This window comes from Notamacropus eugenii, chromosome 6 (genome assembly GCF_028372415.1).
Source record: "Notamacropus eugenii isolate mMacEug1 chromosome 6, mMacEug1.pri_v2, whole genome shotgun sequence".
Classification (NCBI taxonomy): domain Eukaryota; kingdom Metazoa; phylum Chordata; class Mammalia; order Diprotodontia; family Macropodidae; genus Notamacropus; species Notamacropus eugenii.
Genome location: NC_092877.1, coordinates 68,781,021 through 68,804,904, shown reverse-complemented (window position 1 = coordinate 68,804,904; position 23,884 = coordinate 68,781,021). Strand labels below are relative to the sequence as shown.

At 35.9% G+C, this 23,884-nt stretch overlaps 1 protein-coding gene across 1 annotated transcript in view; it reads left to right on the top strand.

Moving 5' to 3' along the window:
- TAPT1 (transmembrane anterior posterior transformation 1) overlaps positions 1-23,884 on the top strand; it is an 87,118-nt gene that overhangs the window by 45,097 nt on the left and 18,137 nt on the right. The window contains exons 5-9 of the mRNA XM_072620320.1: positions 12,397-12,559; positions 16,011-16,146; positions 17,861-17,958; positions 18,197-18,266; positions 22,660-22,740. Coding sequence (XP_072476421.1) covers positions 12,397-12,559; positions 16,011-16,146; positions 17,861-17,958; positions 18,197-18,266; positions 22,660-22,740 — 548 coding nt within the window. The remainder of the gene's footprint in view (positions 1-12,396; positions 12,560-16,010; positions 16,147-17,860; positions 17,959-18,196; positions 18,267-22,659; positions 22,741-23,884) is intronic.

The window sequence follows — 23,884 nt, the reverse complement described above, 5'->3', positions numbered from 1 at the left end:
AAGTGTATTTTTCTTTTGAAAATATGAAGCTAATAGGACAATTTTTTTAGAATAGAAAAAAAAATTAGTTTTTTTTTTCCTGGTGATTCATCCTAACTCTAGTGTTTGTCTTTATTTTCCTCAGGCCTTTTGAGGAATGAAATAGATTCTTATCAGACAGACTATTTCCATTGAATAATTTTAGTTCATCTTCATATTCTACAACTATAAATTCAAAGTGTTTGAGAATCTCTATGCTTACTGGATTTTCTTTTGTGTTGTATATCCTTAAAGATTTTATGTTTTTTCAACATATAGTTTCCTCTTTAAAAATTCTCTTTTTAAAATTATATTTACTCCAGGTTTAGTGGAGTTTGTCTGTGGTATACTGGTAAGCCCTACTGCTAGAGAAACTAAGGCTTGATTTTGGAAGTTCTGAGCCTCAATGAAGCTTAAGATGATTGGGTGTCCATTCTAAGTCCACTATCAATTTGATGAGCCCTTGGCAACAGAAGCCCACTAGTCTACCTGCAAAGACAAACTAGCCCAGGTTAGGTCAGAAAAACAATAGGTTAAAACTTCCATGGTGATCAGTATTGGTATCAACCTGTCAGTAGCTGGCTACTAAGGGCAAGATAGGAAGACCCAGGTTCAAAATTTTAAAACTAAATAAAATTCAGTTGAATTTCTTACACATAAACCTATTTTTGGCATATTCGGTTATTGCTACCACTGTAAGTCATGTAGAAAAAAACTGTAAAATTCCATGAGGAAACCAATGTTTCCTTTTACCGTGGCATAGCCACCTTTATTTTTTTAGGTAGCTTATATAGTCAGGTACATATTTACTATTTTGCCTTCATAGCATCAGAATTTGTTGTCCACCTTTTCCTCACGATGACCCTCTTGCGTAGGGTAGCAACATTACAACCTTCTCTCTCTCTTTCTCTCTTGTAAATCAGACCCAAGGGAGGAGCACTTTCACTTCCTTTATAGGATGGAGTGTGGTGTCACAGGGACTCCTTGTGGTGAGTAAACCCTGATTTTTCCTTCTCTGCTCTTGGCCACATTGGCATAAGTTAAAATTAGAATCTGTCACAATGCAAAAATAAACAGCTTAGGCAGAATTAATAATTTTGGGGTGGAAATATGCTTCTCTACATAAGAATGCAATTTATTTCCCTTCAGTATTTTACCTCACAATAGTAGCTTATTTTTTTAAATGTGTATGTTGCTTTATATACATCACTTCTAATATTAAGAAAATAACTACAAAAACTAATCTTTGATTGTGCCTTTTGGGCTAGCCTCAATCATTTTTTTAATTGTCCATTAGTGCTAAAATATAGTCTGTATCAAATAATCATAAACAATATCTACTTTAGAATTATTAAAATGTTTTGCCCAAAGAAATTAATTTTTAAATATTTGCTTTGTAGAACAGCTTGAAATAAATTTTAGTTCTAAGAAATACTTAAAGTTTTTAATTTAATGATAAAATTTTCATTTGCAGTTACTACTTTATTTTATCCTAGAATTTAGCAAATAATTTCAGTCTTTAGATCCAAGAACATTTCAATATTTTCATCATCCTATGGAAATATGTCTTTACAAATAAATCTTCATATACAAATATGCATACATATACATATATACATATGTAAACACAAAAACATAAAACTAAGCCCCAATTTTAAAAAATATAATTCACAGATACTTAAATTTTTAAGCTTCCGATTTAAATCCTTAAATGTCTTTAAATTCCTTCACTGATCTTACAGATAGCCAAAAATCAGTCTATACCAAGAAAAAAAAACAAATTCAATCAAGGGCCATAGGTTTTATTACAAAATGAAACTTGGAGTAGTGGTGCGTTGACATTTTGACTTCCACGTTTATTTTATCATGTATTTTGATAACTTTTGCCTCCATGATCCCAATTAAATATGAGAATCATTCTGTTCTGTCTTCTTGGTTACTGTCTTCTCTCTCCTCCACTGTCTTTATTCTCTTTACATTAGTTTCCCAATCTTAGTTCACATGGATTCTTTCTTTCTCAATTGTGGTTATGGCATACGAGCTCCAAAGAGGAAGAATAGGGAATCAAGTAGAAGAAAGAAGTAGAGGGAGATTCTGCTAGCTCTGTCTAAAGCTTTCCACTTTCCCCCTTAGCTGCGAGGGCACATGTATAGAGGGTTTCATTATTTGCACTTGCACCCACAGCACCTGTTTAAGTGCCTGACACATGGTAATAAATAGTCATTGATTTAATGACTATAGAAGCTATGGAAGATGTTATGCAAAAAGAATAGAGGCCTTTGTATAAGCCACAGTTTTAATTAATTTGGAAAATTGAATTTTTTTCAGACTGTGTTCCTTATGTATTTGGAATGTTAACATTCCTTCAGGATCTCTTTTTATGTTATCTAGAGACAAGAGGTGGCATAACTTGGTGGATAGGAAGCTGGACTTGGAGATAGGAAGGTAGGCTTCAGGTCCTACTCTAACGTATTCTGTTTGTCCATTGGTTGTTCAACATATCAATTCCCCCAAGCAGCTTTCTAAACTGGAAGTTACAAAAGAGTCCCTGATTTGTGTACATCCTGCACTGATGAAATCAAAGGTCTAGATATATCCTATACCTCTCACCTTGTTCCCACCTTGTCCTTTCCCCCATCAAAAAAAGAAAAAGTAAATAAAATGGAAACAGTTCATGTTCTGGATTAAAAATCAGGTTGATACATGTATGCTTTGTTTTGGAGCCTAACATTTTCCCCCATTTCTGTGCAATAGGTAATGTGATTGTTAGCATGTTAAGTGCTGTTGTATTTTACATTGCATGTTATTAATGTTTGTGAAGAAAAATTAATACCTGAAGTGGATTGTTGGAAAGATTTTTCAGAATTATTCATATTTTTAAACACTAGAGAAGGAAAAACTAGTTATTCTCATATAATTTCAAAGGTACAAAGGAAAAAAATTATCACAGTTACAAAGAAGTAATATCATTGAACCAAGTTGCTTGGTATAGATTGTATTTGTAACATTAGATCTTTTTTTAATTTTTAGAGGCTATAACACTTTTAACATACCCACACAAAATTTTGCAAAAGCCTAGCCTTTATAAACAATTCTGGTTCTGAACCTAAACTTTCTTCTTCATTTATCAAGGGCACTTACAGGAAAACAAGACTTTTGTTTCTCAAAGGTCCACTTGCTTCTTCTAACTCTTCAATTGAAGCCATGATCCTCAATCTAAATACCATAGTTATCTCCATGACAACCAATTAAGAGAAGATTAAAACTTTATCAAAGTGTGTATTTCTATAATCAAATAAGCAATCCACCTGTCTAGAGATTTACAATAAATTTGTTTGGACTAGAAATACACACACACACACACATACACACACATGCACACACACATATTCTTATTCCAAATGTATGCTAAATAAGGAGCTAAAAGAAAAAACTTGATTAAAATATATTCTAAAAACAGTATTCTAAAAGGATTTTCTCATGTTCTTATAGATTGAAAGTTGGGAGGGACCTTAGAGGCCATCTAGTCCAGTCCTCTAATTTTACAGATGAGGAAACTGTAGCCCAGAAAAGTTAAGAGTTTTACCCCAGGACACACAATTTTACTTTACCTGATACTGATCGTTGGTTCTGCAAAAAAATAATGGATAAAATAATGTCACAAAAAAGAGTTCCATAAAAACAGTACTATAATTGACAAAAATCTCATGGATATACATGGAAAGATATAAGCTAGATGTACATAGAGTAGGAGCACAAATGTAGAGCTGGAACTTTATCGCGTCCAATTCTTCTCCTTCATTTTTCGGATAAGAAGAATGAAGTTCACGTTAAATGACCTACCATTGATTCATAGGAAATGACAAAGCCAGGATTTGAACCTAGTTTCTCTTTCGCTAAATGCAGTACTCATTTTAGGTGAGGTAGGTTTGGAACGCTTGAATAACTGAATCCTAAGGGTTCCTTACTGTCTCAGTAGTGCTAGTTGAGTACATCCAGAGGCCTGTCCTTGATCCCATACCTTTAACATTTTTATATGTGACTTGATAAATGCATAGATGGCATAGATTTTCAGAGTTGCAAACAGTTGCAAATTTTCAAGTTACAAAACTGGAGAGGGTGAGCTGATATAAAACTTTAAAAATCTCAACAGTTTAGAACATTGGGCTAAATATAATATATAAAATGTAAAGTGCAAGTTGTATCAAACCCCAGAACTTCACAAGGCCTCCTCAGTGAGAACTCTGATTACTTAAAAAGGATCAGGCTAACAGTTCCTATAGGAAAAACCAAATGTATGAAAAATAACATGTCCAGAGTATGAAATGAGGTTGGATTCCTAATACATTGAATTACTTACACATATATTAGTGTACTGTATGTATCTTAGACAGTGTTCTGTACCCAGATTAAAATAGTAGGGGGAAAATGGGTCAGATTACCCATGAGAAAATGCAGTGCTTTTAATGATTTCAGGCTGCTCCTCCTTAAAACAAACAAACAAAAAAAATTAAACCATTTTAAAGACAAATATCTCTTGATGAAATACCCATATCTCCAAAGAATCCAAATTAAGTGACTCAGAAGTTACTGAAGAGACATTTAATGAATTTAAGTCAACTCTAGCTTATATGTATTGAGGACCTATTCACAAGAAGTGGTGTAAGGCTGAACTGTCAAACTGGAGACCTGCAGAACTACCAAGTGCTAACTGAAATATTAAAGTATCATTGGGACATGTTTAATAAAATAAATGAAAATTTAATACAATCTAGATAATGTTAATTTGTAGTTTTCTAGTTTCTATTTGAATTTGACACCATTGGTATAAGGAGTATCATATGGGAAATGTATGATTGGAAAAGGAAGTGAGTTGGTTAATAACTTTGTAAAGGATAACAGACGGATGGTCAAGTACTTCTATACTAATAAAATGTAAAAACATTGGAGGAAGGTCCATAACATACTGATAGTTAACTATCTATAGAGTCGTTGGGAGCACATATGTAAGAATCCCACAGGGTGAGATGGCATTTAAAGACTGCCATCTGTACTGGTGTAAGTAGTATTCATGTTAATGAATTTATGAATATGTTGAGATAACTGTAATATAAAATTGGAATGTAATAAAAATGAGATATAAAATATCAGCTTCATGAGTATAAGAGAGATGTAACTAACTAGCTCTTGTGAAAAAGATCCGGCGTTTTAACAGAGTTGATAACTTCATCTGAATTTATGGTATTTTGTGGCATTTAAAAAGTTAATGATATCTTAGGGAGCACTGAGTGGTGTAGGGTATAGAGCAGAGGTACAAACTCATGGCCAAAACTCAAATGGAGAAACGTCTAAGAAAATAAATAAAAATACAACATAGATAAAGTTAATTTGTGGTTTTCTAAGTCAATATATGACCTTTCGGGATCAGTTTCTGTTTCAGTTTAATACCACTAATTTAGAACAGGGTAGGTGATAATCTTATTCTCTACCCTAGTCAGACTTCCCAGGGGTGGGGAACTTGCGGCCTTGAGTCCACGCATGAGCTTTCTAGGTTCTTGAGTGAGGCCTTTTGACTAAGTCCAAGTTTTACAGAACAAATCCTTTTATTTTAATATTATTATTTAATATTTTAATATTAATTTTAAACCATTTTATTAATTTTACTAATTTGTTGTGTGAAGTTGGGATTCCATCAAAGGGCTGCACTTGAGGACCTAGAGGACCACAGGTGGCCTGGAGGTCGCAGTTTCCCTACCCCTGAAGCTATCATATTCAGTATTGGATCCCATAGGTATTTATTGCAAAGACTGACATAAAAAGCAGAAATTTTCCCCAAAACCCACCCCTCTTCCAAAATTCTTATGTCTATTGAGGGCATCATCGTCTTCCAGGTGCCCAGACTGATAATCTTGGAATCATTCTCAGTTCATTACTGTCCTTCAACCCATATAGTCAATCAGTTGCCAAGTCTTATCAGTTTTATTTCTGCAGCCACCTTTATTATACCCGTCCTCTTCTCTCTACTCATACAGACAACACCTTGGTTCACATCCCATTGACCACTTGTCTGAACTATGACAGTTGCCTCCTAATTAGTTTCCTTATGTCAAACTTCTTTAATACATCTTCTACACAACTATTAAAGTGAGTTTTCTAAAGAACAGGTGTGACAAGGTAATTCCCCTTCTCAATAAACTTTAATGGCTTCCTCTTACCCCAAGGATCAAATACAAGCTCTTCTATTAAACATTTAAATTCTTCATAACCTGGTTCCCATCTTTTACCAACTCTTTTCGATTTGAGGCAAAATGCTCTTCTTCTTCTTCTTTCTCCTCATGCTCACTTAACCCCAATTGCCTCATCCTGGGTCATCTCCAGTCATCCTGATGAATATCTGGTCACTGGATTCAGATGGCTCTGGAGGAGAAGTGAGGCTGGTGACCTGCACAACCCTCCCTCATTCAAAACAAAGTTAAGTTCAAGTCATGTTATTTCCCTGATGGCATGGTCTTCTTCAGCACTGAAGGACGAACACACATCTACCACTCTATCTCTGTAGTCAGTGCCTTTGTGTAAGTTGTCTCTCATACCTAGAATGAGTTCACTCTTTAAATCTTTCTCTTAGCATCACTGATTTCCTTCAGTGCTCACTTTCACTACAGCAAGGTTTTATAGTTAAGGTAGGTTTGAGTTATTATTGTGGAATGAAGACTAGTATGGGTTTATCAAGCCCTTGCTAAGGGATAAAAATTAAGAGAATAGGATAAGAGGAAACCTTTTTGTTTTGAGCACTTCATCAGCTTAGAATAAGTGTCATCTGAAGAATATTACTAGTATCAGAAGTAAACTAAAATTTTCAAGGTAAATCACAAGTTGATGGAAATTCAAAACCATTATTTGTGGGTTTTAAACATGTATTTATCTGGTGGGATTAGATTAGTTTTCTTTTTATGGTATATTCCCCCACAATGTACACAACTCTGCACCTGCTAACATGATATCTCAAAGCAGAAATATGGAATATTGGGAGTTTTTAAAGGTTTACACAAATGACTATATGTTATTAGTGCACCTCATTTGACTGTCTAAATCTGAATACATTTTTTCCTCAATTCACATAATTTTGGAATTTTTTTTGTTTTTTGCTTTTCTTTTTGGAGACTGAGTCTCCTTATCTCATCCAGGCTGGAAGTACAACCCTTTCATCGGCCTGGTGACTTCTCTGTATAAAGCAGGGTCATCATGTTGGTGCTGGACTTAGTTCTGACACTTAATCAGCTTTGTCCATAGGTCAAAACATAGGTCAGAACTCCTGAGTTCAAGCCATCCATTAGGAGCATCAATAATGAATGGCCACATCTGGCCAGCTCCCACTATTTTGTGTACCAACAAATTGAACTCTTTTGATGACCTGTTATCGTACATACTAAATTACTGGTACATCTAGAAATATGCATTACCAAGCATAGTTGGCAATAGAATATTAGTTATAGACCTTGTTTTCCTTCTATATTATTGCATTATGGCATAAATATGGTTAAAATGAATAAAATTGGGGAAATCAGTGTTTCTATTTTGAAAAGCAATATCATTTGGTTTAAAATTTCAATGTGTTTTATAATGGTTTTAGATTTGTGATTTAATTTCTATCATTTCAAATAAATATAAATGTAATTTTATAAAATGGTCACAAGGGGAATACCATTTTGGCACAAAACTAAGTAAGGTGTAGCTTATTGCAATTTATTTTCCATTCTTTAACGTCTCATTATATTTTCTTATGTCATGTGTCCCCCAAGTACAATAACTATTTTTTATTTGTTTTGTTTAAAAACCAGCAGAGATTTTTGTGTTTTAAAAGTATCTGTTTTGTTATCTTTTTTTCCTATGGACTTCAAGGATGACATTTCCTATTTTAGTGGTTATTAATTATAAGAATGATAGGAATTTGTTCTGAAAAATTAAATATATTTTCATTTACTTCATCATTCATTTATTTCATTATTCACTGAAAAAACTCAACAGTACAGTTTCATCAGACATCTCTAACATTTTCTCATTAATTCAGTATAGATGAATGTGGGGGTATAGTTATGAAAAAATTTAAAAATCATTAGATTCAAAGTCAGATGATTTGGTTCTAGTGCCTTAAATGTTATTAAGTACCTGTTCAATCTTGAACATCATTTAACCTCTCATTTTTCTGATCTTTTAAAGTAAGAATATTGAACTAAATGACTTTCAATGATCTTTCCACTCTAAAATTGAATGAGTCTATAATGATGTGATAAAACAACTGGAAGCTTTTAGATGTCTTTATGAAATATATCTAAAGAGAAAAGAATAGCAACTGGATTCCTTTAAATAAAACCATCATTTACTTTATTTTTTGACAATTAAATAACTTTTAATTCACTTCACAATTTGAATTTTTTTCAGAAATTTAAGCCTTAAAACTTAGAGGTGAATATGTATTGTAAATTTGCCAAACATTTCTGTCATACTGCTACTATTATTTCTTCCCTGAATCTCATTTAAGTATATTTTAGATCACAAAAGAATAGGTTATAGAACCTTAGAGTATTTCATTGTTCAGCTTACATCAGGATTCACAGTATTATTTTTTAATTTAGTCCAGGAAGTTTGATCCACAGATTTCTTGGTGCTGGAATTCGAGTTGATATGGCCATCTATTCAACCAACTCCCTGGATTTAAACATTGTTGACTGAAATGTCTCCGACGTGTGACAGTCATAGCCAGTTTTTCTAAGATGCAAGAAGATTCAACAATTACCTGGGTTTTTTTTATTTATTCTAGTCTAATAATTCAGCAGACATTTATTAAGCACCTACTATTTGTAAGGCATTGTAGTAGGTACAGGGTTGAAGAGAGAGGTGAATAGCATCAAGGAGAGCTTTTTGGAGAAGTGGTATGGAATTTGGGTCTCTGAAAAACAGAATGAATAACAAATAAAAGAAACATTAATCAGCCCTGATGTGAAGAGCATTCTGCTAGAGTAGAAAAGACCTAAAGCTAAGGTCAGATGGGGTCCCTATATTCAAAGAGCCTGGTAAGAGGAGAACTCCCCACACACAAGGCATTTCAGTCTAACACACACACACACACACACGCACGCACACGCACACACATGCACGCACGCACACACATGCACGCACGCACACACACGCGCACGCATGCACACACGCACGCATGCACGCACACACGCGCACCCACACACGCATGCACACACACGCACGCACGCATGCACGCACACACACGCGCACGCATGCACACGCACGCATGCACACACACGCACACACGCACGCATGCACACACACGCATGCACACGCGCATGCATGCACACACACACACGCACCACGCAGTGTCTCCATGATGAGTAGCTTATATACTGCTTTCAATTTTGCATCTTCTCTGATCCTAACCATGCTCCTTTGGCATGTCACTCTCCTATCTGTATAGATAAGGAACATGACATGCAGAGATGTTAAATGGTTTGTAAAAGTGTTTCATTGAGATTCCGTTTTGTTTTTGGTTTTTTTTGAAGAAACAATTTCTACCTCTCCCCTCTGGCAACATTCCCTCTTCTTCCAATAGAACCTTACATTATAAAGTTAGGTCACTACATTGACTACGTCTGAAAACATATGTTTCATTCCCCCTCTTTGCTGATAGCGAGGATAGTTGCTTTACTATCAAGTCCTCCAGCATCACAGTTGGCAGTTATGTCATTAATTAGAGTCCTTTAGTCTTTCGATATTAATTTCTTTACATTCTTGTGGTTAGTCTCTAAATTGCTGTGTTTCTGCTTACTTCACTTTGCTAGTTCAAGTGAATGTTTTCCCCATTTTTCCAGATGCTTCATATTCATCATTTTTGACTCAGTGACTTTGCTTTCATTCATGTACCGTGATTTATACAGCTGTTACGATTGATGGCACTCACTTTCCTTTAGATTTTTGCTATTATAAAAAGTGCTTCTTTAGATATTTCTGTATACGTGGTACTTTGCTTTCTGCCATATCTACTTAACAGTGGTATGTTATGTCTTTGAGTATGTCCAGTTTAATGACCAAGTGCCTTGTGCATGGTCACATGGCTAACAAGTTTCAGAAGTAGGATCTGAAACCAGAGCAGTAATATTCATCACCAGCAGGTTGGCCACTGATTGACGAATTATTGGGGTTTTTTTTCAAGTAATTTACAAAGATTATCTACTATAGCATAGAGTAATTAGAGCTGCTTGGTATGGTGCTCTCTCTACTTTCATGCACAGTCATTCTGGTTTAGTTAATTTCAATACTGTGCTCAGCCCTGAGGATGCTAAAGTACATGAAAGATCTATGCTTTTGTCAACATAGCATACTCTCAGTGTGAGAATTCCACTCCCAAGGCTGATCACAACTTCTTTACGAGCCACAGAGAAGTGAAGTAACTCCTAAGGGAAGCATGACCTAAGAGTTACAAAGCCATTAAGCTGTATTTGAACCCTGGCATTCTTGACTCCAAGATGTCCACCGATCTGTATTTTGTATATACCCTTGCTGGGTGCTGAGGACATAAAGAGATAGTAATGAACCTAAGATTCCATTGGTATCAGGAACTCTCTCTACCAATTCCTTCTTTGCAACTTAGAATCTTTACGAGTTGCCTGGCATCCTGCAAAGTTAAGTAACTCACCGAAGTTCCCACAGCCTTTATGTGTGAGAACTAGAACTTGATCCTACACCTTTCCCAGTCTGATACTGTCTCTCTATCCACTACACTACACTGCTTCTCAGGTATGGAGGCTATTAAGGTAAAAAATGAAAGCCCTTCTATTCTACATCAGTCCCTACTGCCAACATCTTCAAGGGGAGGAGGTGGGGGTGAGAAAATACACCATGTACATAGGCAAATAGGAAATCATTTTGGTAGGGAAAAAACACTAACAACTGAGGGAATCCATACCAAGACCTTAGAACTAACTAGAAATGTTTTCACCTTTACACCATCCATTAGGAGGTCTGTATGCATGTGTGTGTGTGTGTGTGTGTGTGTGTGTGTGTGTGTGTGTGTTGGTGGACAGGGGCAGGTGGAATATGACTATCCCAGAGGACAGCTTATCCACAGATGTAGTTGCAGAGGGAAAAGGGGCCCGCTCATCCCGACAGTCTGTGGCACAGAACTGTTAGGGGTAGGGCACAAGGATGGCAACCACAAAGCTTTTCCCCTGTGCCCATGTTTGTACCCTGGAGCAAGTCTCCATTTACCCTGCACTAATTGTACTCCGAGTGACAGTATTACATGGTAAAGACAGTGGAGATTGAAAAAAAAAGGGAGGTCTGAAGGTATACAGATCATTACTGACTGAATGGTGAACAGACAGTAATTCCAAAAGAAATGTATTTTATATGATATGAACAGAACTTTCTTTACCTCCCATGAGACCTGGTTATTCTTTTAGCTGCCTCGGAGTGAATTGCAAATTTTGATTTTGATAATCAAATGGTACACATGGTAAATCTGGGGATCCATTGATACAAATCTATTTCCCATGGCAGTATCAGTGATAGCAACAGTGAGTTGTGTGAGTTTGTCAGAACTTGCTGTCTAATATGTCATTCTTGTCTTAGTGTTTATGCTGAAGAAGCAGCATGGTATGATGGGAAGAGTCAGGAGACCTGGGTCCTCATTTACTCTCTGTTTAAGCCTGGAGGAAGGGGCAGCTAGGTAGTGCAGTGGATACAGCACCAGTGCAGGAGTCAGGAGGACCTGAGTTCAAATCTCACCTCAGACACTTGACACTCACTAGCCATGTGACCTTGGGCAAGTCACTTAATCCCAATTGCCTCATCCTGGGTCATCTCCAGTCATCCTGATGAATATCTGGTCACTGGATTCAGATGGCTCTGGAGGAGAAATGAAGCTGGTGACCTGCGCAGCCCTCTCTCATTCAAAACAAAGTCAAGTGCAAGTCATGTCATCATTTCTCTTATGGCATGGTCTTCTTTGGCAGCGAAGGACGAACACACGTAAAGCCTGGAGGAATTACTAAACTTATGTGACTATAACTTTTAACTTTCTTGATATGTCACATGGGGTTAATAATACTCTACCTCAGGAGTGTTGTGAAGAAATGGATTTGTAAAAATTTAAATGCTCTCAGAATGTGAATTATTAATATTACAAACTGGTAGAAAAACAATCCCTTAGTAGTAGCATCAAGCGATTCAGTTGAATTTTCTTGTATTTTAGATTTGGATACATTCAAAACAATGTATTTATTCCATGTGCTCTACTCTTAGTCCAACTGAGACTTTTTATTTTGAAATCACATGAAACAGAACTGATATTTTCATTACATTTATATGTTTCAGGGACAGACGTTTGCTTCAGCCTGCTCAGATATGTGATATTTTGAAGGGCATCATCTTGGTAATTTGCTTCTTCATGATGCACTACGTTGATTACTCTATGATGTATCACTTGATAAGAGGACAGTCTGTCATTAAACTTTATATCATCTACAACATGCTTGAGGTAAGGACATAAAATCTTCTTGCCAAGATAATGGTGAGTACATCTGTTTAGATTAGTTATTCTATCTTGCACATGGATAATTTATTTTAAGTTTCATGTGTGCAATATAGAAAAGCATGTGCTAATCACCTTAGAAAAATGAAGATTTTTTTTTTTTAGTTCTCAGATCTACTAGTAATAAGATTTCAACTTCAATTTTCATAATTTATAAAATGAGAATAATTATTTCTTAGTCACATAAGTGCTTCTTGGTAATGTCACTAAGTGACATTTTTAGTAAAAAACCCTCACTCCTTAAATATATATTGGAAATTTATATTCAACTTTTGTTAGAAATTCACAATTAAAAAATTACAGCGGAAGAAAAGATTAAATATGAATAACAAATGCTTTTGCTTTCATATACTGAAAAATGAAATTTTAGATTTTTAAAAAAGTTTTCAAAACTTTTACCTAGCCTCATTTAAATCTGCATTTGATCTAATTTCCCCAGCACAGTGATCTTAGCTACACTGGCCTACTATCTAATTCTTGGAAAGGACCCTACCTTTCCTGTCTCCATGCCTTTTCATTAGCTATCCCCCAAATCTGAATTCTTCTTCACTCATATATTTTAGTTTCCCAGCAGAGAACATTGTTTACAGTAACAGCAACATTGTGCAACGACCACATTGATAGACTTAGCTCTTCTCAGCAATGCAGTGCTATAGGACAATCCCAAGAGACTCGTGATGGAAAACGCCATCCACCCCCAGAGAAAGAACGATGGCGTCTGAATGCAGATCGAAGCACACTACCTTCTCTTTTGTTTTTGTTTTTTCTTTCTCATGGTTTTTCCCTTTTGTTCTGATTCTTCTTTTACAACATGACTAATGTGGAAATGTTTAATGTGATCACACATGTATAGCCTCTATCAGATTGCATGCCGTTTTGGGGAGGGGCAGAGAGGAGAGACAATTTAGAACTCAATGTCTTATAAAAGTTAATGTTGAAAACTAAAAATTAATTCATCAGAAAAAAAGAAAAACTATCTGAAGAAAAAAAAGAGGCAGTTCAAAACCCACTGTATATAGGAGCCTTTCCTGGGTTCTCTTCTCCTATCTCATTCCTGCCCCATCTCCCCTGTCCTATCCCCAATTCCTAGTTACTAATACTTTCCCATTTCAGATTACTTTCATTTACTTTCTATACACCTTGTATATACTAAGTCATTTACATGTTGTCTCTTTTGTTAGAATGTATGTTCTTTGAAAGTAGAGCCTGGTTTTGCCTTTGCATCCCTGGCACTTAACAGTGCCAGACATAATTACTTAGATTACTTCTCTGTTGACTATTTCTTCCAGTACAATGGAAGCTCCTTGAAGGTTGAGGCTGTTTTCATTTTTGTGTTTGTATCCCCAGTGCCTAGTACTAGTCTGGCTTATAGTTGGTGCTTAATAAATGCTTCTTGAATTGAAGTAGTAAGGAGAGAAGGGCTGATAGGTGGTGGAGCGGATAGAGTACTGGGTCTAGAGTCAGGAAGATTCATCTTTCTAAGTTCCATTATCTTTGCCAAGAAAACCCCAAATGGGGTCACAAAAGAGTTGGACATGACTGAAGAAACAAAAAGTAAGAAGAAATTTGTTTTAGAATGGGGATTATTAATATTTATTTCTTGGACCTGTTTGACAGTCTGGTGAACCTTTGGTGAACCCTTCTCAGCATAATGTTTTTAAATGTCTAAAATGAAATACATAGTATTACAAAAGAAATCAATAATATTGAAATACATTTGTCAATTTTTTTTTAAATTTTATGGACCTCAGATTAAGAAGCCCTACTTTAGATGCTCAGGTGGGTCCAGTAGCCATGGTGAAGGATAGCTAAAAAGGATGGAGGTACATTATCAGATTAAAGTTCATCTAAAGAGGAAATCAACTACTGAGGATGTCTGCAATGACTCAGAGGCTGGGACAGGAGTAGCCCTTCATCTAAACAATTCATTCAAGTCATATTCTGATGTCAAAGAATATTTGTATTGGAAGCTAGTAAGTTGTTCGATTTAGCATTTATAGTTGCGTTGTCCCATGCTTGCTATGTTCAGATGTATACAGTGGGAAAGAAGCCTTGCTGTCGTTTTCAGTCTGTTTCCTATGAGGAACGCCGAGAATACCACATTTCTCTAAAATGGGAACCACTCCCTCCCTGTATGCAATGAGTCCCTCATGCTCATTCATACTCCACCTCTTCTCGTATTTTTTTGGAGCCTCTTTGGGAGTGAATCCCTTTGGCTTTCCCCTTTGACTCTCTGGAGAAAAGTGAGGCTCCAGGATCTTCCTGCCTGCCTGCCTTTATAACTAGTTTAAATGATCAAACATTTGGTGATTTAGTCTTCTAGCTCAATTTAGCGGAGATATTTATTTGCTAAATAGTTTGTTTTGCCACTTATTGTAAACAATCACAGTAAGCTTAAATTCCTCATCTCGATCAGGTTGCTGATCATACTTCTACTGCTTACTTTAGAGAGCTGTTTTGCAGACAGCACCATGACAGCTCCAAGTGCTGAATCAACATGAGGCAGTTATACTATAACTCACACATGAAGGGAGAGACTGGAAAATATCTAAGAATTATTTGATTATATGAGGTACTCTGCCATATGCAAATAATGACTCTGTGTTCAAATACTGGTTGGTGAGAGTGCAAACGCCTCTGCCTTAGCTTAGCACACATTGTCTCCCGTTCTTGGGATGACCTCTGTCCTCACTTGTGTCTTCCAGTATCCTTAGCTTCCTTCAAGCTCAGCTCAGTTGGTCCCTCCTTTTGGAAGCCTTTCTTCATTTTCCCAGTTGTTTTAATGCTATTTCCTTCTTCAAATTCTTTTGCCTTTATATATTTATTTGAAAAATAGAATATATGTTTCTTAATGGCAGGGATTATTTTTGTATTTTTTTGGTTTGAGTTGTCTTTGTATCTCATAGGGGTGGGGAAACATGCTTCAAGTTCCCCTCTAGGTCCTCAAGTGTGATCCTTGACTGAATCCAAATTTCACAGAACAAATTCCCTTAATATAAGGATTTATTCTGTGAAGTTTGAGTTCGGTTCATAGGCTGCACTTGAGGAACTACAGAGCCACATGTGGTCTCAAGTCTACAGGCTTCCTACCACTGTAATGCTTTGTACATAATTGCTTAATAAATGCATTTTGAATTGGATTACATTGATCATTTGCCCTCATCTGAAGGATTTACGTTTGAATCATTTAAACCGCTGAAACATGTTTTGGTTTTTCCCTTGTCCTTGGATATATTCTCATTAGTTTATGGATACTGGTGATGGGATGATCTCTAAGATGAAAAATTGTTTTTGAAGTTTGCCTTTGGCCATTTTGTAGTTTACTTTAGAAGTATATTGATACATTGATCTCAGTGATGACTACTAAATGAAGCATTTTTTTAATATCATTCCTCAGGTTGCTGATCGCCTGTTTTCATCATTTGGCCAAGATATTTTAGATGCCCTTTATTGGACAGCAACAGAACCTAAAGAAAGAAAAAGAGCCCATATTGGTTTGATTCCTCATTTTTTCATGGCTGTGCTTTATGTCTGTATCCTTTTAAAATTTCTGGAAACCCCAACTGATTGACAAATTCATTCACTTAGAATATGCAGTTGAAAAAATATGCAAACAATAACTTGTAGTCTTATTTATATACATCAAAAGATTATTATTTCCTTGTCAGGAACTAGTTGCTTTAGAATTTTAAAAGAATAATTTTTAATCAATGTAAAGAGCTTTATATTAACAATTCTTTGAAATGCTTTATAAGAATTACTTGGAATACATAACAAAACAAGACATTTCATTATGAAAATGGAGTAAGTTTGGAATCAAACTTCAGGATAGAATATGTCCACTGTAAATTTGTTTGTAGTTGTGATGAAATAATTGAACCAAGCTTTAAACTTTAGTATAAGAAACAATATATTGATGGGATTCAAGCAGTATTCAGGTTTTAGGTTTTTTGAGGGAGGGAATTGTTTCATTTTGTTTTTCAAAAAAGGATATATACGAAAATATGAAAAAAAGCAATGCCACTCCTAAACAAATTATTTTAAATATATTGCCTCAGAGTTATAATTAACCCTATTTTCAGTCATCTGTTTACCTCCTTTTTTTCCTTCTAGATTAAAATGCCTGAGAAAAATCTGAGTTTGAAATTTAAGGGATATAGGAAGAAATTTTTGAGAATTTCTCAACCCTCAATATGGTCTTGTTGAGGTTATTTGGTCTGAACCATTGATTCTATCAGTATGGGGAAACTCCCAGTATGAAAACTCTTTGCCCTGATTCAGATCTACATCTTGTCTGCAAACCTAGAATTAGAGATAGCCAGTGTTTAGAGATGGGACTTAAATTCAACTCTTCCTGACTCCATAACTAACCCTTGGTCTTCTGTGTTATGCTGTATCTTCTGCTGGGGTTATGGTGATTGGTTTTTTTCCTTCCTGTTTCTGAACTGTAATAGTTTTGGTGAAAGTTCGTATTGGTAGAGGTCAGTTCAGAACAAACATTAAAAGTTTAAATGTAATGCTTTCATATCCAATCCCATATGGGAAGTAAGAGCATCATCATCATTCCAAAAGTGAGCTCCTAGTTTTAGAGACAGAAAAGTTAGATATTAAATACCCAACTGATGATAGAAAAAATTATCCAAAGCTAGTTGCTGTGCCAGGAGCAGGGACCATGTCAGTCTAGATGAAGCAAGTATTCTGTAAATATTCTGTAAAAAGTAAATATTTGTGTAGTCTTTGACATTTACACTTCTAAAATAGAACATAAGGAAAGATGTCAACTAATTTTGCAAACTTTTTTAAAAATCAACTATCCTGCCTTCACAAAAAGACTGTGGAAAATCAAATATCATTGGAGAGAAACACAGAATGATACCTGGGTTAACTTTTTCTCTTATATTCCTTTTAGTGAAAAAGATAATGAATTAGGAGTATTAACATATGATTTGATATTGAACTTCCAAGCTTCTGTTTGCACAGTAATTAGAATTTTCATGCAAGCACAATTAAATGGACAAGCCTTAAAGTTTGTTGGGTTTTTTTTAATCCAAATTCCACAAGTGTCACTGTTTATCAGCTATATAGTAGGAAAATTATGAAGAATAGTAAATTAAATCTGGTTAGTTAGGAGTTAAAGAATAGATCTGCTCTCTTTTTCTCATTGAATATCTTGAAAGTATTTTGTACTATGTCTTTATTAAGATGAAATGGAAAAAAATATATTTTCCTTAACATCAGTATTGACAGTTCTGCATGCAATTCTCATTATGGTTCAAGCAACAACTCTCAATGTAGCTTTTAATTCACACAACAAATCACTGCTTACTATCATGATGTCTAATAATGTAAGTTGAAGAAAAATTTTTTATACCCTTAAGCAATATTAAGATATATTATAAGTTAGAATTCTAAATTTTATCCCTGTAATTCTAAATGAAGTTTAATTAGATTTAATAAGAGATTCATTATTTCACAAATCAAAAATCTTCTGTTAAAATCATGGCTTAAAGACACCTATACTTAAAATTTCAGTTAAAATTGTTGATATGATTGTAAATACAGTCATTTTGTTTGAAATTACAGTTTGTTGAAATTAAAGGAAGTGTTTTCAAGAAGTTTGAGAAGAACAATCTCTTTCAAATGTCCAATAGTGGTATGTATAATGCCTGGGTCCCCATAGCTATGTTAAGTTCCATTAATATTATCATGCACGGTTTTTAATGAATTTATTGCTTAGTCATTTTAGGGTTTGTCTGATTCTTCAATACCCTTTGAGGTGTTTGAGGTTTTCTTGGCAGAGATACTGGAGAGCTTTGCCATTTCCATCTCCAGCCTGTTTTACAGATGAGGAAACTGAGGCAAACAGGGCTCTGTGACTTGCCCAGGGTCACACAGCTAGTTAAGTGCCTGAGACCATATTTGAATTCAGGATGATGAATTTTCCTGAATCCAGGTCCAACACTGTGCACTGTGCCTTCTAGCTGCCTTTTTAATGAGTACTGAAAATCTAATCTAACATGTTGAAGAGGAGATTTTTGTTCAGTTATAACTTAATCTATATGGGCTGTAAGGTCCCTTCCAACTCTGGGAATCTTTGACTTTTCTGTGAACTAATAGTCTTTGTCCTTTTCTTTAGACTTCCCCAACCATCTAATCCAGGCCTTCTAACTAATCATATTTCACAGACTTGGAAAGAACCTCAGAGGACATCTAGTATAGCCTCGACCCGAATGTTTATCTTCTTTACAAAATCCTCCCTAAAATGGCCATCCAGATGCTGCTAGATGGGTAGTCTACTACCACTGCAGGCAACCTGTTCTGGTTTTGGTTAACCCCATAAATTTTAAGAGACTTTTCATTCTATCAAGGGAAATCTGCCTTTCAGCCTCTCCCACCCATTGTTCCTAGTGTTGCGCTGTATGGCCAAACAGACCTCTATTCCTTCTCATACTAGATAACTTGGCTGAATGTACACACACATGCACATGTGCACCTACATACATTTTACCTCCTAAAATGACCATCCCCAGCTTCTGCCCCTAATTTTAAGATGGTAACTCCCCCACAATTCTTGGTTGCCTTCCTCTAAATGTCTACATCCTGGCTTTGCTGTTTGGTGTCCGTGTGATATGGATCGGATCACTGCATCTCTGCATCTCAGATTCTTTGTCAGTAAAATGGAGGTGTGACTAGATTCCCTGAGAGCCCTTTCCACTCTGCATACTGCGATTCCATAGGCTTCCCATTGGTAGGGAAGAAGGACTCACTTGTGCTTGCGTTCACACCTCCTGTTTAGTGCTCTACTTCTGGTGTTCTTTTTTAGTTTTGTTTTTTTTTTACTAGCTTTGTCTTAGGTGAATGAGAAAGAACAATATAGTTTAAAAGCTGTTATAAGTGAATGTCTGTTGATCCATAGATGAATGGTTAATTTTGCCCACTGAGCCATGGAGGCAGAAATGGGTCATTAAACACTGCATTATCACAGATGGGTGTAGAAATGTATTATGTGCAAGGCTGACTGTACAAGGTAATTTATTCCCTTTCATGTTTCATCAGTTAAGCATGATGTTTTTCAAGTATACAGATTTAAATCAAAGATCCCTCAGAGTATGGAAATTTTGGTATTCAGAAATACCCACAAAATTGTATTATCTCCTATGTAAAATAATTTCTATTGCTATGTCACCTGTCATCATATGCTCAGGGACAGTGAAGAGAAAATTACTGCATTATGTGGAAGCTTGGCCTAGTTGCCCCCTGAGGTCCCTTTTAATTCTAAATTCTATGATTGTGTATATGGGTATATCTAGTACATGGTGGCATTTTATTAGAGTGACCATTTGGACTTGTCCCTTCATTCCTCCAAAATCGACTAAAACAGTCAATATTGTCCCCATCCTAGCTTTTCCCTTTAGATAGCACTTGTAATACCTGTTTTCCTGGGGAAACCTTTCACTCAAAATTAATAATATTATGGATCAATAGTAATTTTCTCATTCTTCAAAAGACAAAAACATTGAAACTGTGGCTGTCCTTTACAGAAGCACTTGAATATGTTGTCAAGAGGCCAAACTTTAACATTTAAAGCAAGGTCCCTTCTATTTTGAATGAAGATCCATTCATTTTACATATAAATATATATATACACACACATACACACACATATACATACGTGTACATAGACATACATACATACATATGTTTAATTCCATTTCTTCTGTATTAGTGGTATAAAATATGCATACCAGTAATATAGATTGAACTAAATACCTCTCTTCAGTCTAAGTTAGCTCTACAGCCCATAACCTGTGAAAAAAGTAAAAGAATGAAAATTTCCTTCCCAGAATCTGAGTTGGAAGGGACCTACCAGGTCATCTAGTCCAAGAATCCCCTCAAGAGCATGCCTAGCACAAAAGAGCTCTAATGAGGAAAAGCACTATCTTTTGAGGCAGCCTTTTCCACTTTGGAATAGCTCTGCTTATTAGGAAGTTTCTTGCAAGTTATAAATGTGTTAAGTGGGGATTTCCCCCTTTTTGTAGTAGGGGTCTACAAATGGGGATTTGGGGAGGGGCTATACAGGCTGATGCTTGTGTGCAGTACATGAAAGGAAGAGAATAAAGGGTCCTGTGTGACCTCTGAGAAGTTCGAGATGAATTATAAGTGAAAGGCTTTTCCTGCTCCCATGACTAAACCAAGTCACATGCACTGATAAAAATTAGGAACATAGAATTATAATATCTCACTATGCAGTAGTCTTGTATCCAATAATATGCTAGCATTTATAGGGATTTATAATCAAAGGATAAAGGTACATATCATCTAGTTCTGTAATCATTCCCTTTACATGAGTTTTGTTTTGGACATGTGCTATTTGAGATGTCTGTGGGACATCCATTTTAATGTGTCTAATGGACAGTTGGAGATGGAAGGCTAAAGCCTAGAAAAGTGGTTAAGGATGGACAAGTAGACCTGGGAATCATTATTATAGAGATATGGGAGAGTTAATAAGATCACCAGCCAAAATATGCCTTGAAGCATAAGACTCTTGTTCTTATAGATAATAAAGTATGTACATACACACACATAGATAGATAGATAAATAGATGGATAGATAGCTTTTTTCTTTTATAATATACTTTTTATATTTTCATAGTACTTCTATATTCCACAAGAGGCAGTGTTGTATAGTAGTTAGAGAGCTAGCCTCAAAACCAGAAAACCTGAGACACGTACAAGCTGATGTGGTCATAGGAAAGCCGCTTAAGTTTCTTAATGCCTTTTGGCAACTCCAGGTTCATAAATTGTACAGAGGTTGCTGTTTTTCATTGATAGAGGAACTTCCTCACCTGTGAGTTTACATGTGGTAAACTACAAAATAGAAATCATTATAAAGTATCTTCTCTTTTATGGCAATAGCAATGTCTGATGCCTGGCACAGTTGCTAAACCGAAAATATTTATTAAATGAATAAACTTCAGAAAAATTGTGAATAAAGGCTTATTGGTTAGGAAAGGGAAGTGGATCTGATAGTGTTGAGGAGTATGGAAATGAGAGAATAGATGGGAATTAGGGATTTGTTTTCTTGTTTTCTCTTGTGTGGCTGAAACCTGATTAATATTGGGGTCGGAACAGAAACAAGTGGAGGGAGACTGTTAGCCCCGAGGGTAATAGTGAGGGCAGATGAAACATAAAGCTTCTGTTCTCCAGTGAGTGTTTTTGGGCAGATGCCATATTCACTCTTGCCTTGATGGAGAAGTGAAGGATTCAGGAAGAGGATTCTGAATGTTGATCAGCTCCAGCCTGCTGCTGTTGCTGCTATTCTAGAGTGTCTGGAAATGGCAAACCAGTCCAGTAAACCCCAGGGGGCCACTAAAAATCAGATATGACTGAAATGACTGAACTTCAGCAAGAGTAAGAGTGATGGGGGAGGATATATCACTTAAATCAGAGTTAGTGCTGGTACAGCTGAATCCCCAGTAGGCAGAGGGCACAGGAATGGCCAGGGAAAGGGGCACTCTTAAATCTTACAGTTCCTGTAAGTCAAACTACCAGTGAATTGCCAGCCTGATTTTTACAAAATCCAACTAAAACTTCCATTTCCATATGTTGTTAATTGTCTAGACTTAATAAAGTGATGAAGAAACTATTAATAATGCAGATTAAACTTTAAAATATGACATGCACATTTTTTCAGAACCCCAGTTCTTAAGCATTTAATCACCCGATTGTAGCAGATATCACTTGGTTGTCAGCTGTACAGGATAGTAACTATGACACACTCAGTTTAAACTTGACATAATTTTAGAGTGAGAAAGTATCCTACACATTATCTAGTAAATTGTTTTTATAGATGAGAAAACTTAGGTCCAACAGGGTTAATTCATCCGAGGTCATTTGTATTTTGTACTATTTTCAGTTAAGTATCTAACTCATGATGTCAGACCAATGCTCTTATAACACCTCCCAAATTACTCTGTGTGTGGTGAGTGTTTAATAAATATTTACTGAAACATTTAACATATATTCTTTATATTTCTCATTTTTAGATATTAAGGAACGATTCACAAATTATGTGCTCTTGCTAATAGTATGTCTAAGAAATATGGAACAGTTTTCTTGGAATCCAGGTAATTAAACATTTACCAGCTCTGATGAAGCTTAATGTTGCTTTTGAATTAAAACTTTTAAAAATGGAATGAAGTAATTGCTGAGGTTTTTAAGAAATACATTTTCAGCTTTATTTAATTTATGTGCCATGTAAAGGAAAACTGAAACTTAACCTGATTCAAGGATTGTAGGGGTTTTTTCCCAGACACTTTAAATGTGCTTTGTTGACTTAGTCTTTTCCCAATCCCTGAAATAATGGGTTTGGGATTATGAACAGGTGCTGGGTGCTCATCATGATATTCTTCCGTCCCCCAGCCTAGTTTTCACTTCTCCCTTTTGCTGGTATCTCAGTCCTCAGCTCCTAGAACTGTCACTTCAGGTGACTTGCTCCAGGAAAACTCCACCTAGAGCCACCAGGGGCTGCCACTGCCACTACATAATGTCTGCCAAGGGCAGGTTACCCTGGAGATCATGAGAGGCTTCATTACCAAATGGAATAAATCTTCAGGATGCCAAAACAGGGAAAATCATTTGTCAAGGATCCTAAGTTTAGAGCCTGAGGAGATGCTAGAAGTCCTCTAGTCCAAACCTCCCCCACCCCTTGTTTTTTACAGCTGAGGAATCTGAGGCCCAGAGAGAAATGAGCTACCCAAGGCTACACAGGTGGTAGTGACAGAACTAAGATTAAACCCCAGCTTCTCTACCTCCATTACCAGCACCCTTTCCCCTCTGCCATGCTGTAGCAGAAGACCTGTCTATACTTGGAGTTGTCACCAAAACAAATCCTCACATGACAGGGTGATATTTTATGAATTGGAATGAAAATGCATTTGGAGTGAAACATTTGCCCTTACAGGCAACACCTGGAAAAGTGGCTCTTCAAATTCAATTTTATTAAACCTAATTCCACAAACACTTGGCAGTCTTGGGTAAGAGTCATGGCCAGAGTCCTTGATGTCAGCAAGTATCTTAATTGAAAATCTTATCTTAAAAGCCAAGCTCCTGGGTGACTACCTCCTTATCCAAAGTAAGATTTTTTTTTTCTGTTTGAGAGAAAGATAGATGTTTGTGTTTCCAAGATTTGGAGTTTTTTTAACGGAGCAGGCTCTTTTACATTCCTTTTTGGGGCATCACTATCTCTAAATCCTTCTATGGCAAAAACTC